General features: G+C 38.7%; 2 protein-coding genes across 2 annotated transcripts; both read left to right on the top strand.

Annotated features, from left to right (window-relative positions):
* The first annotated feature begins 838 nt into the window (after positions 1–838).
* Positions 839–8,381, top strand: LOC125259089. Its single transcript, XM_048176478.1, has 19 exons — positions 839–961; positions 1,058–1,146; positions 1,234–1,432; positions 1,522–1,635; positions 1,985–2,170; positions 4,853–4,941; positions 5,032–5,230; positions 5,318–5,431; positions 5,557–5,673; positions 5,919–6,007; positions 6,103–6,301; positions 6,390–6,503; positions 6,629–6,745; positions 6,988–7,076; positions 7,172–7,371; positions 7,459–7,572; positions 7,698–7,814; positions 8,056–8,144; positions 8,240–8,381. Exons 1-18 carry the CDS (start codon positions 905–907, stop codon positions 8,133–8,135), a joined length of 2,283 nt encoding a protein of 760 aa, XP_048032435.1. The 5' UTR covers positions 839–904; the 3' UTR covers positions 8,136–8,144; positions 8,240–8,381.
* LOC125259488 lies at positions 8,307–13,239 on the top strand. Its single transcript, XM_048177138.1, has 15 exons — positions 8,307–8,438; positions 8,526–8,639; positions 8,765–8,881; positions 9,124–9,212; positions 9,321–9,498; positions 9,586–9,699; positions 9,827–9,943; positions 10,186–10,274; positions 10,370–10,568; positions 10,656–10,769; positions 11,943–12,050; positions 12,295–12,383; positions 12,471–12,669; positions 12,757–12,870; positions 12,997–13,239. The coding sequence occupies exons 1-15, from the start codon at positions 8,307–8,309 to the stop codon at positions 13,237–13,239; spliced, it is 2,016 nt and encodes a 671-aa protein (XP_048033095.1).
* The last annotated feature ends 106 nt before the right edge of the window (positions 13,240–13,345 follow it).

Raw genomic sequence — 13,345 nt, 5'->3', positions numbered from 1 at the left:
ACAAAATGTTACAGAAAAAAATGTGATTGCAGGTATGCTTTTTAACTTGGATATTCTGTCATCTTTTCACTTTTATTTTGCCTCTGTCCCAAATTTTTGGAGTGTGTTGCAGCCATCAAAACCAAAATTTGTTTATGTTTACAAAATACAATTAAGTCTGTCAATAAAAACAATGAAAATCTTTTCTTCGTACTTTTGTCAGTTAAATAATGGTTAAAGTGAATTAACAAATCTGATTCTTGATTTTATTGCATTTTACAAAAACTTTTCTGGAAATGTAATCTTCATTACGTAATCAGATTCCAAAAATTAAATACTTTTTAGTTGGATTATATTACATTTTAAAGATTACAGTTACTTTTTTATGCCTAATATTAACAAAATGACAATTATTAAGAATGCTTTGATTCTCCCTAATTCTTAAAAAAAAAAAAAAAAAAAAAAGCCTATATATGTTCAGAAAGTCTTTCGGTTTTGTGGAATTCAGGGGACTATAATTATATACGGTTCCTTCCCTACCCCTAGTTTGAGAATACCTGACATAATGTAATGTTCTTCATGCAAAGAGTGTTATATTTTAAGACAACAAAATCCAAAGTACTGGAAAAGTCGCCTGTAAAATGCTTTAAATCGTTGAACACTGCTGCACAACGTGGCTTTGGGCAAAACTGTTGTGAGAATGCAAATAATCTCATCCATTATAGCTTGAAATTTTGCCTTTGGGTTGCTAAGCTAAAATGAATCCATTATTAATTTTGAAATGCCTTGTGGCTAAAAGCGCTCTGAAGGCTGAACCACTCCCACCCGCTGAGAGTATAAACCCAAGACCACCACCTGCAACGCTCATCCCGAATCTAGAATCCACCTGTGCATCAGCCCATCATCCTTCTGAGTGGCCGACAACATGAGCTTTACGTTTCAGTCATCGTTCCAGTCAAGCTTCCAGACCATCTCCGGCTTCGTGAGTGATCCCTCAGCCTTTCCTGCACTCCTGACTTATATTAGCCATCTACATTGTGAACTTTACCATCCATAACAGGCAGAATACTTTTTGCAGAGCGTCCCCTATGTGAGTCTTATCTCTGGAGGATTGAAAGCTGGGAAAGCCATCTTCATTCAGGGAGCGGTTCCCTCTGGATCTGACAGGTGAATCTTTCTTTTCAAGACTAGAGAATAGAAACGCAAGTTTGTTTGAATAAATAGTTCACTCCACGTTGTCTTTAATCATTGCAGCTTTGTGGTCAATCTGAAGTGTGGGGAGTCTGAAGGAGATGACATTGCCTTTCAAATCAAACCCCAGTTTAGCAGCAACTGCACAGTCCTAAACAGCCGGCAAAATGGGTCATGGGGAAAAGAGGAGAAACTGGAATTACCTTTAAAACAGGGGAGCAGCTTTGATCTGATCATTGCCGTAAATTCTGAAAATTATCAGGTGTGTTTTGATCTTTTCAATGCGTGCACCGTGCAAAAGCTAAAAGAAATAAAATAAGATATCTGAATAAAGTCATTTTCAATCTGAAGGTGTATATGAGCGGATGCGAAGTTGGCCGATTTCAGCATCGTATATCTCTGGAACGTGTCATCGCTCTGAGTGTTGAAGGAGAGGTTTCTTTAACAAACGTGGTGTTTACTGAGGTGAGTGTTCCTCCTCTTTTACACTCTACATTAATTAAATGTCATATTAATTAATATGATACTGGAGACAGATAAATGCTTCAGTATTCTGATCATGTCCATCAGTCTTGCAGTGTAACATGCGATACTCCATCCAAAACAATTATAAATCGCAATTTATTTGGTTTGTAATATACAAGAGTATTCTATAACTGCAAAATTGGAAGAGTACCTGGAATATTTTAAAAATGCATGTCACTAAATAAAATACAGCAAAGGTTGTTAAAAAAAATGTGTGAAAAAAAAACAATATCAGTAGACATGATGCAAATGTTTGTGTTGTTCAACTCTTACTGTCTTGCTTTTACAGAACTTTGCTGGATCCTCCATCTTTGGGCAGAGCGTGAGTATGATCCACTCACAGAATGGGACTATGACTTTTGAAGAACATTCATCTGTGCTGAATGGAAGCTGGTCTTTGATGGGTGCCGAACATAATCTGTCAGCTATCCAACCACCGGCTGAACTTTCACTAAACAACCCAGTGCAAAATCCTGTGAGTAGCAGAAACTTTCCAGGGACTCAGAACGAAATAAAGTGCAAGCACTAAAAGAAACAGCAGTGGAAAAAAAAAAAAGTGCAGTAGTTTTGCTATTTGTTATGCCTATTTAAAATAATAATAATAATCAAAGCTGCAAGCAGCATTTAACTGGGTTCAAGCATTTAAGGCCTTTAAGCACATATGCATAAAAAGACATTAAGTTTTATTTAGCAAGTATGTAACCACTTAATTCATAGAAGGAACAGCTATGCCATGTGCTTAAACACAGAGAAAGAAAAGGCTTAAACAATGATACTTGATACTCACTAAGCATGCTTACACACACACATAAACAAACAGGCACACACATATTTTCTTGTAGATTTAGTATTTGAAATACATGATGGGTAACAATGTTTTCTGAACTGAACTGAAGTGATGAATTTTACCAAAAAAGTGGTATTAAATGTTAAGATAGTGATTTTATAAAGTCTAAATATGAATTGTAGAACAATATTAGTGAGTATTATGACAAAATGACTTTTAAACAGCAGGTGTCAGCAGAGGACCACTTATTGGCTCACTTTCATTTTAAAAGTGTTCTCTGTTTCAAGTACATTTTCCATGTTAACTCCATTAATTAAACGTGCTTACACACACGTTTTGTTGCATATATGGATATTTGAAATCAATGATATGTAAGAAAATGCTTATTCCATGTTTCCCCTTTAAAAATCATATTTTCGAGTCTCAATGTAACTGTAATGTTATATTATTGCAAAAACATACAACAAATGAACATATGAAGTGGTAAACCTTGACAAAATTTGATTTGTAATGTTATTATTAGGATTTATATAGTTTAAAAGGGATTTTGAAATGGCAAAATCTTGAAAAACCTTGAACTAAATTAGTGGCCTTCTACTGGAATCTGGTGGCACCAAATGACAGTTTCAGGCAATTTACTAAGGAAAAATTTTTATGACAGTTATAGTGCCAACTAATGCCCAATCTCCACCACTGTTTTTGGGTGTCCTTAGAGTGTGTCCATACATATGTGTGCCAATTTTGATGAAAAAATCTCATTTTGCTTTAAAGTTATAGACACGTGTGTGTGTGTGTGTGTGTGTGTATAATATATATATATATATATATATATATATATATATATATATATATACACACTTTTTGGGCATTTTTGTTTAGTATACCAACTTAGGTTCCGTGTTTCCTACGCTGGTTTCATCTCGGTCAGACTTCAATGGTTTTGAAGATATTCGCAAAAGTTTTTTAAGCACTAAATCATAACATAGGACAAACAATAAGGTGAAACCAATCATGTTTGATATCGTTTGACTCTGCAAGGATTCAGGAGTCTAAGAATGTGACTCCCGTGAAAATAAGTCGACCACAACCAGAGTTATATACATTTTCATCGAAAACAGGCAATTTACCATTAAAAATTTCTTTCTAAAGCTTTTTAACAGTTAAAGTGCCACCTATGGTCCGATCTCCATAAAAGTTGGCATGCTTCTTTAGAGTCATATGCTGCATGTGCTTCTAAAGTTCTGAGTTTTCGTTAACGATTTATAGGCTTTTGAGTATATTTAGCCACACCTATTTTCTAAATGACCCTGTTATAGCGACCCAAAGGGTAAAGTTCAACTTTGGTTTTGATAATTATTGATCTAGACAGTCCAGAGAATTGTCCTGCACTGGTTTTTGTTTTAATCGGGCGGAAAACCTAGGAATAGTTTACAAAAGTAGGTTTTTTACATATTCACAAATAATTAATGAACGATTTGATTGACAGCTTTGGTTCTTAAAGGCAAAGTTGTTCAGAATGAGGCGATCTATCAAATGCATATTTTGTGGATCTGTGAAACACCATGTGATTACAGAGTAGTAAAATTCGTTAGCACCAACTAGTGGCCGATTTATTTCAAAATTCTTACAGACCTCTAGGACCATGAGTCGAACATGCCCAAGTTTCGTTCTGATTGGCCTAAGTTAACCTTGTCTAATAGGTGCTCAAATTTCATTGGCTGATGGCAACCATGTTTTTTGAGATACACCTATGTCCTCATAGACTATCATGCTCCCTTGGACCAAGACACTACATGTCCAATTTCAAGTCGATCGGACTAAAGGTTGCATAGTCACAGCTGTTTTCATGTTTTTTTTTTTTCAAGTTGTAGCACCACCTAGTGTCCAATCGACTTGATTTTTTTCACATGTACAGAGTTTGGTGCAAATATCTCATTTTGTTCTTGAGTTTAAGCCATTTTAGTGAAAGTGGCTCCGCCCTCATCGTTTGTTTTGCCGGCCCTTAGCAACCGTAAATCAAAATTGCAACTTGAGCCAAGGATTCCAATGACAGAAGACACTTGAACCTAGGCCTAATGTTTCAGGAGTTATGAGCCATTTCATACTTTTGGCTGCTGTAGCACCTCAGTCAGGCCGATTGGTGCAAGCCTTGGTGACGTTGTACGCAGTGCGATTAATACCAGCACTCAAAGTTTCAAGTCTCTATGATTTACGGTTTGGTCTGCCCGATCACTTTTAGGGGAGAATGCTGATCCTTAGAAAATTTAACAATTACAATAGGGTTTCAGCACTACACCCCTAATAAAAGAAAGCCTACAATAAGAATTTTGTTAATATAGGCAGATGCCTATTTTCTTGCGTTTACTGCAGATCCTTCCTTATGTGGGCCCAATTTCAGGAGGACTGAGAGAAGGCATGGCCTTGTACTTGCAAGGAGTTGTTCCCACTAATGCTGACCGGTAAGGAATTGGGTTTTTTTGGACAATTTGGACAAAAACAATTCACTGTTATTTGCAATCGATTGCTTTAACATTTTACTTTCCATGCAGTTTTGAAATAAATTTCAAGACTGGGCAGTCCGAGGGCGATGACATTGCTTTCCACTTCAACCCTCGAATGGAGAAGAAGGTGGTCATGAACAGCTTCAGGAACGGTGGATTTGAGGCAGAGGAAAGTGTCTCTGATAACCCCTTTAAAAAGGGACAAGCTTTTGAGATGTTCACTGTCATCAAATCCGAAGGATATCAGGTATGTGTTTTGTATGAGTCACTGCACATCCGTAAAAGAACTCTAGGAACTTGTCCTCACACGAGTTGTGTTGCTTTGGATCATCAGGTATACGTGAATGGCAAGGAGCAGTACACATTCAGGCACCGTATACCATTGGAAAAAGTGTCAGCGTTAAATATCACTGGAGATGTTGCAGTGAACCTTTTTGGCTTCATACAAGTGAGTTAGAAATCATACAGAAGTGTAAATATTTCAACATTGATGAGATTGTGTCGAAATCCATTGAGAATCACATGGAAAGTAAAGAGCTTTCTAAATACACTCTCTGTCTGTTCCCTCATTAGAACTGGAGCACATCTTCATTTCCTACAGAAGTTACAACAAAAATCATCAGTCTGGGCAGCTCACGTGGGGAACGTTCAACCGTACAGGCAGAGATCTTGCAGCCAGTCCAAAACCCTGTGAGTGACCGATCCTTTTCAGTGACTTCTGAATGCACAACAAAGAGCAAACACTTATTGAAACAGCAGTGCATGAGAACTGTTTCATCCAAGAGCAATTGTCTCACTATAGTTTCAGGATGATGATGGCCACTTTAAACATCAACGAAATTCTAAATGTCTCATTTCATTGAGTTCAAAAACCTGCCACTGGAGAATCTAATAAATATAGGATAATGTCTATTTTTTTTTTGTGTTTACTGCAGATCCTTCCTTATGTGGGCCCAATTTATGGAGAACTGAGAGAAGGCATGGCCTTGTACTTTCAAGGAGTTGTTCCCACTAATGCTGACCGGTAAGGAATTGTTGTTGATTGTTTTGGACAATTTGGTCAAAAACAATTCACTGTTATTTGCAATCGATTGCTTTAACATTTTACTTTCCATGCAGTTTTGAAATAAATTTCAAGACTGGGCAGTCCGAGGGCGATGACATTGCTTTCCACTTCAACCCTCGAATGGAGAAGAAGGTGGTCATGAACAGCTTCAGGAACGGTGGATTTGAGGCAGAGGAAAGTGTCTCTGATAACCCCTTTAAAAAGGGACAAGCTTTTGAGATGGTCACTGTCATCAAATCCGAAGGATATCAGGTATGTGTTTTGTATGAGTCACTGCACATTCCGTAAAAGAACTCTAGGAACTTGTCCTCACACGAGTTGTGTTGCTTTGGATCATCAGGTATACGTGAATGGCAAGGAGCAGTACACATTCAGGCACCGTATACCATTGGAAAAAGTGTCAGCGTTAAATATCACTGGAGATGTTGCAGTGAACCTTTTTGGCTTCATACAAGTGAGTTAGAATTCATACAGAAGTGTAAATATTTCAACATTGATGAGATTGTGTCGAAATCCATTGAGAATCACATGGAAAGTAAAGAGCTTTCTAAATACACTCTCTCTCTGTTCCCTCATTAGAACTGGAGCACATCTTCATTTCCTACAGAAGTTACAACAAAAATCATCAGTCTGGGCAGCTCACGTGGGGAACGTTCAACCGTACAGGCAGAGATCTTGCAGCCAGTCCAAAACCCTGTGAGTGACCGATCCTTTCCAGTGACTTCTGAATGCACAACAAAGAGCAAACACTTAATGAAACAGCAGTGCATGAGAACTGTTTCATCCAAGAGCAATTGTTCCACCATAGTTTCAGGATTATGATGGCCACTTTAAACATCAACGAAATTCTAAATGTCTCATTTCATTGAGTTCAAAAACCTGCCACTGGAGAATCTAATAAATATAGGATAATGTCTATTTTCTTGTGTTTACTGCAGATCCTTCCTTATGTGGGCCCAATTTCTGGAGGACTGAGAGAAGGCATGGCCTTGTACTTTCAAGGAGTTGTTCCCACTAATGCTGACCGGTAAGGAATTGTTGTTGATTTTTTTGGACAATTTGGACAAAAACAATTCACTGTTATTAGAAATCAATTGCTTTAACATTTTACTTTCCATGCAGTTTTGAAATAAATTTCAAGACTGGGCAGTCCGAGGGCGATGACATTGCTTTCCACTTCAACCCTCGAATGGAGAAGAAGGTGGTCATGAACAGCTTCAGGAACGGTGGATTTGAGGCAGAGGAAAGTTTCTCTGATAACCCCTTTAAAAAGGGACAAGCTTTTGAGATGGTTCACTGTCATCAAATCCGAAGGATATCAGGTATGTGTTTTGTATGAGTCACTGCACATCCGTAAAAGAACTCTAGGAACTTGTCCTCACACGAGTTGTGTTGCTTTGGATCATCAGGTATACGTGAATGGCAAGGAGCAGTACACATTCAGGCACCGTATACCATTGGAAAAAGTGTCAGCGTTAAATATCACTGGAGATGTTGCAGTGAACCTTTTTGGCTTCATACAAGTGAGTTAGAATTCATACAGAAGTGTAAATATTTCAACATTGATGAGATTGTGTCGAAATCCATTGAGAATCACATGGAAAGTAAAGAGCTTTCTAAATACACTCTCTCTCTGTTCCCTCATTAGAACTGGAGCACATCTTCATTTCCTACAGAAGTTACAACAAAAATCATCAGTCTGGGCAGCTCACGTGGGGAACGTTCAACCGTACAGGCAGAGATCTTGCAGCCAGTCCAAAACCCTGTGAGTGACCGATCCTTTCCAGTGACTTCTGAATGCACAACAAAGAGCAAACACTTAAGAAACAGCAGTGCATGAGAACTGTTTCATCCAAGAGCAATTGTTCCACCATAGTTTCAGGATTATGATGGCCACTTTAAACATCAACGAAATTCTAAATGTCTCATTTCATTGAGTTCAAAAACCTGCCACTGGAGAATCTAATAAATATAGGATAATGTCTATTTTCTTGTGTTTACTGCAGATCCTTCCTTATGTGGGCCCAATTTCTGGAGGACTGAGAGAAGACATGGCCTTGTACTTTCAAGGAGTTGTTCCCACTAATGCTGACCGGTAAGGAATTGTTGTTGATTTTTTTGGACAATTTGGACAAAAACAATTCACTGTTATTAGAAATCAATTGCTTTAACATTTTACTTTCCATGCAGTTTTGAAATAAATTTCAAGACTGGGCAGTCCGAGGGCGATGACATTGCTTTCCACTTCAACCCTCGAATGGAGAAGAAGGTGGTCATGAACAGCTTCAGGAACGGTGGATTTGAGGCAGAGGAAAGTGTCTCTGATAACCCCTTTAAAAAGGGACAAGCTTTTGAGATGTTCACTGTCATCAAATCCGAAGGATATCAGGTATGTGTTTTGTATGAGTCACTGCACATCCGTAAAAGAACTCTAGGAACTTGTCCTCACACGAGTTGTGTTGCTTTGGATCATCAGGTATACGTGAATGGCAAGGAGCAGTACACATTCAGGCACCGTATACCATTGGAAAAAGTGTCAGCGTTAAATATCACTGGAGATGTTGCAGTGAACCTTTTTGGCTTCATACAAGTGAGTTAGAATTCATACAGAAGTGTAAATATTTCAACATTGATGAGATTGTGTCGAAATCCATTGAGAATCACATGGAAAGTAAAGAGCTTTCTAAATACACTCTCTCTCTGTTCCCTCATTAGAACTGGAGCACATCTTCATTTCCTACAGAAGTTACAACAAAAATCATCAGTCTGGGCAGCTCACGTGGGGAACGTTCAACCGTACAGGCAGAGATCTTGCAGCCAGTCCAAAACCCTGTGAGTGACCGATCCTTTCCAGTGACTTCTGAATGCACAACAAAGAGCAAACACTTAATGAAACAGCAGTGCATGAGAACTGTTTCATCCAAGAGCAATTGTCTCACCATAGTTTCAGGATTATGATGGCCACTTTAAACATCAACGAAATTCTAAATGTCTCATTTCATTGAGTTCAAAAACCTGCCACTGGAGAATCTAATAAATATAGGATAATGTCTATTTTCTTGTGTTTACTGCAGATCCTTCCTTATGTGGGCCCAATTTCTGGAGGACTGAGAGAAGGCATGGCCTTGTACTTTCAAGGAGTTGTTCCCACTAATGCTGACCGGTAAGGAATTTTTGTTTTTTGGACAATTTGGACAAAAACAATTCACTGTTATTTGAATCAATTGCTTTAACATTTTACTTTCCATGCAGTTTTGAAATAAATTTCAAGACTGGGCAGTCCGAGGGCGATGACATTGCTTTCCACTTCAACCCTCGAATGGAGAAAGGTGGTCATGAACAGCTTCAGGAACGGTGGATTTGAGGCAGAGGAAAGTTTCTCTGATAACCCCTTTAAAAAGGGACAAGCTTTTGAGATGTTCATCGTCATCAAATCTGAAGGATATCAGGTATGTGTTTTGTATGAGTCACTGCACATCCGTAAAAGAACTCTAGGAACTTGTCCTCACACGAGTTGTGTTGCTTTGGATCATCAGGTATACGTGAATGGCAAGGAGCAGTACACATTCAGGCACCGTATACCATTGGAAAAAGTGTCAGCGTTAAATATCACTGGAGATGTTGCAGTGAACCTTTTTGGCTTCATACAAGTGAGTTAGAATTCATACAGAAGTGTAAATATTTCAACATTGAATGAGACTTGTGTCGGAATCCATTGAGAATCACATGGAAAGTAAAGAGCTTTCTAAATACACTCTCTCTCTGTTCCCTCATTAGAACTGGAGCACATCTTCATTTCCTACAGAAGTTACAACAAAAATCATCAGTCTGGGCAGCTCACGTGGGGAACGTTCAACCGTACAGGCAGAGATCTTGCAGCCAGTCCAAAACCCTGTGAGTGACCGATCCTTTCCAGTGACTTCTGAATGCACAACAAAGAGCAAACACTTAATGAAACAGCAGTGCATGAGAACTGTTTCATCCAAGAGCAATTGTCTCACCATAGTTTCAGGATTATGATGGCCACTTTAAACATCAACGAAATTCTAAATGTCTCATTTCATTGAGTTCAAAAACCTGCCACTGGAGAATCTAATAAATATAGGATAATGTCTATTTTCTTGTGTTTACTGCAGATCCTTCCTTATGTGGGCCCAATTTCTGGAGGACTGAGAGAAGGCATGGCCTTGTACTTTCAAGGAGTTGTTCCCACTAATGCTGACCGGTAAGGAACTGTTTTGTTGTAATTTAGGACAATTGGACAAAAACAATTTACTGTTATTTGAATCGTGCTTTATCATATTTGAACTTTTTATGCAGGTTTGAAATAAATTTCAAGACTGGGCAGTCCAGTCACGATGACATTGCTTTCCACTTCAACCCTCGAATGGGCTCAAAGGTGGTCATGAACAGTTTCGGGAACAAAAAATGGGGAGCTGAGGAAAGTTTCTCTGATAACCCCTTTAAAAAGGGACAAGCTTTTGAGATGTTCATCGTCATCAAATCTGAAGGATATCAGGTATGTGTTTTGTATGAGTCACTGCACATCCGTAAAAGAACTCTAGGAACTTGTCCTCACATGAGTTGTGTTGCTTTGGATCATCAGGTATACGTGAATGGCAAGGAGCAGTACACATTCAGGCACCGTATACCATTGGAAAAAGTGTCAGCGTTAAATATCTTTGGAGATGTTGCCGTGAATCTTTCTGGCTTCATTCAAGTAATTTACTTTTTATCAGCAGATGCAAATGTTGCACAATGAATGATACTGTGTTGGAATCCAGTGAGAATTATGTGGAAAGTAAAGAGCTTTCTAAATACACTCTCTCTTTTCCCTCATTAGAACTGGAGCACATCCTCATTTGTTACTAAAGTTACAAGTCATCAATCACTAGTCTGCGTCACGGGGAACTTTCCACCGTACAGGCAGAGATCTTGCAGCCAGTCCAAAACCCTGTGAGTGACCGAATGCTTTCCAGTGACTTCTGAATGCACAACAAAGTGCAAACACTTAATGAAACAGCAGTGCATGAGAACTGTTTAATCCAAGAGCAATTGTCTCACCACATAGTTTCAGGATTATGATGGCCACTTTAAACATCAATGAAATTCTAGATGTCTCATTTCCAGTGAGTTCAAAAACCTGCAACTAGAGAATCTAATAAATATAGGATAATGTCTATTTTCTTGTGTTTACTGCAGATCCTTCCTTATGTGGGCCCAATTTCTGGAGGACTGAGAGAAGGCATGGCCTTGTACTTTCAAGGAGTTGTTCCCACTAATGCTGACAAGTAAGGAACTGTTTTGTTGTAATTTAGGAAATTGGACAAAAACAATTTACTGTTTGAGTGCTTATCATATTTGAACTTTTTATGCAGGTTTGAAATAAATTTCAAGACTGGGCAGTCCAGTCACGATGACATTGCTTTCCACTTCAACCCTCGAATGGGCTCAAAGGTGGTCATGAACAGTTTCGGGAACAAAAAATGGGGAGCTGAGGAAAGTTTCTCTGATAACCCCTTTAAAAAGGGACAAGCTTTTGAGATGTTCATCGTCATCAAATCTGAAGGATATCAGGTATGTGTTTTGTATGAGTCACTGCACATCCGTAAAAGAACTCTAGGAACTTGTCCTCACATGAGTTGTGTTGCTTTGGATCATCAGGTATACGTGAATGGCAAGGAGCAGTACACATTCAGGCACCGTATACCATTGGAAAAAGTGTCAGCGTTAAATATCTTTGGAGATGTTGCCGTGAATCTTTCTGGCTTCATTCAAGTAATTTACTTTTTTATCAGCAGATGCAATGTTGCACAATGAATGATACTGTGTTGGAATCCAGTGAGAATTATGTGGAAAGTAAAGAGCTTTCTAAATACACTCTCTCTTTTAGAACTGGAGCACATCCTCATTTGTTACTAAAGTCAAGTCATCAATCACTAGTCTGCGTGGGGAACTTTCCACCGTACAGGCAGAGATCTTGCAGCCAGTCCAAAACCCTGTGAGTGACCAATGCTTTCCAGTGACTTCTGAATGCACAACAAAGTGCAAACACTTAATGAAACAGCAGTGCATGAGAACTGTTTAATCCAAGAGCAATTGTCTCACCACATAGTTTCAGGATTATGATGGCCACTTTAAACATCAATGAAATTCTAGATGTCTCATTCCAGTGAGTTCAAAAACCTGCAACTAGAGAATCTAATAAATATAGGATAATGTCTATTTTCTTGTGTTTACTGCAGATCCTTCCTTATGTGGGCCCAATTTCTGGAGGACTGAGAGAAGGCATGGCCTTGTACTTTCAAGGAGTTGTTCCCACTAATGCTGACAAGTAAGGAACTGTTTTGTTGTAATTTAGGAAATTGGACAAAAACAATTTACTGTTTGAGTGCTTATCATATTTGAACTTTTTATGCAGGTTTGAAATAAATTTCAAGACTGGGCAGTCCAGTCACGATGACATTGCTTTCCACTTCAACCCTCGAATGGGCTCAAAGGTGGTCATGAACAGTTTCGGGAACAAAAAATGGGGAGCTGAGGAAAGTTTCTCTGATAACCCCTTTAAAAAGGGACAAGCTTTTGAGATGTTCATCGTCATCAAATCTGAAGGATATCAGGTATGTGTTTTGTATGAGTCACTGCACATCCGTAAAAGAACTCTAGGAACTTGTCCTCACATGAGTTGTGTTGCTTTGGATCATCAGGTATACGTGAATGGCAAGGAGCAGTACACATTCAGGCACCGTATACCATTGGAAAAAGTGTCAGCGTTAAATATCTTTGGAGATGTTGCCGTGAACCTTTTTGGCTTCATACAAGTGAGTTACATTTTCTACAGAAGTGTAAATATCTCAGCATTGATGAGACTTGTGTCGGAATCCATTGAGAATCACATGGAAAGTAAAGAGCTTTCTAAATACACTCTCTCTCTGTTCCCTCATTAGAACTGGAGCACATCTTCATTTCCTACAGAAGTTACAACAAAAATCATCAGTCTGGGCAGCTCACGTGGGGAACGTTCAACCGTACAGGCAGAGATCTTGCAGCCAGTCCAAAACCCTGTGAGTGACCGATCCTTTCCAGTGACTTCTGAATGCACAACAAAGTGCAAACACTTAATGAAACAGCAGTGCATGAGAACTGTTTCATCCAAGAGCAATTGTCTCACCATAGTTTCAGGATTATGATGGCCACTTTAAACATCAACGAAATTCTAATGTCTCATTCATGAGTTCAAAAACCTGCACTGAGAATCTAATAAATATAGGATAATGTCTATTTTCTTGTGTTTAC

Source organism: Megalobrama amblycephala, linkage group LG23 (assembly GCF_018812025.1).
Source record: "Megalobrama amblycephala isolate DHTTF-2021 linkage group LG23, ASM1881202v1, whole genome shotgun sequence".
Classification (NCBI taxonomy): Eukaryota; Metazoa; Chordata; class Actinopteri; order Cypriniformes; family Xenocyprididae; genus Megalobrama; species Megalobrama amblycephala.
The sequence above is the reverse complement of the archived record's forward strand: the minus strand, read 5'-3'. Positions and strand labels throughout refer to the sequence as shown.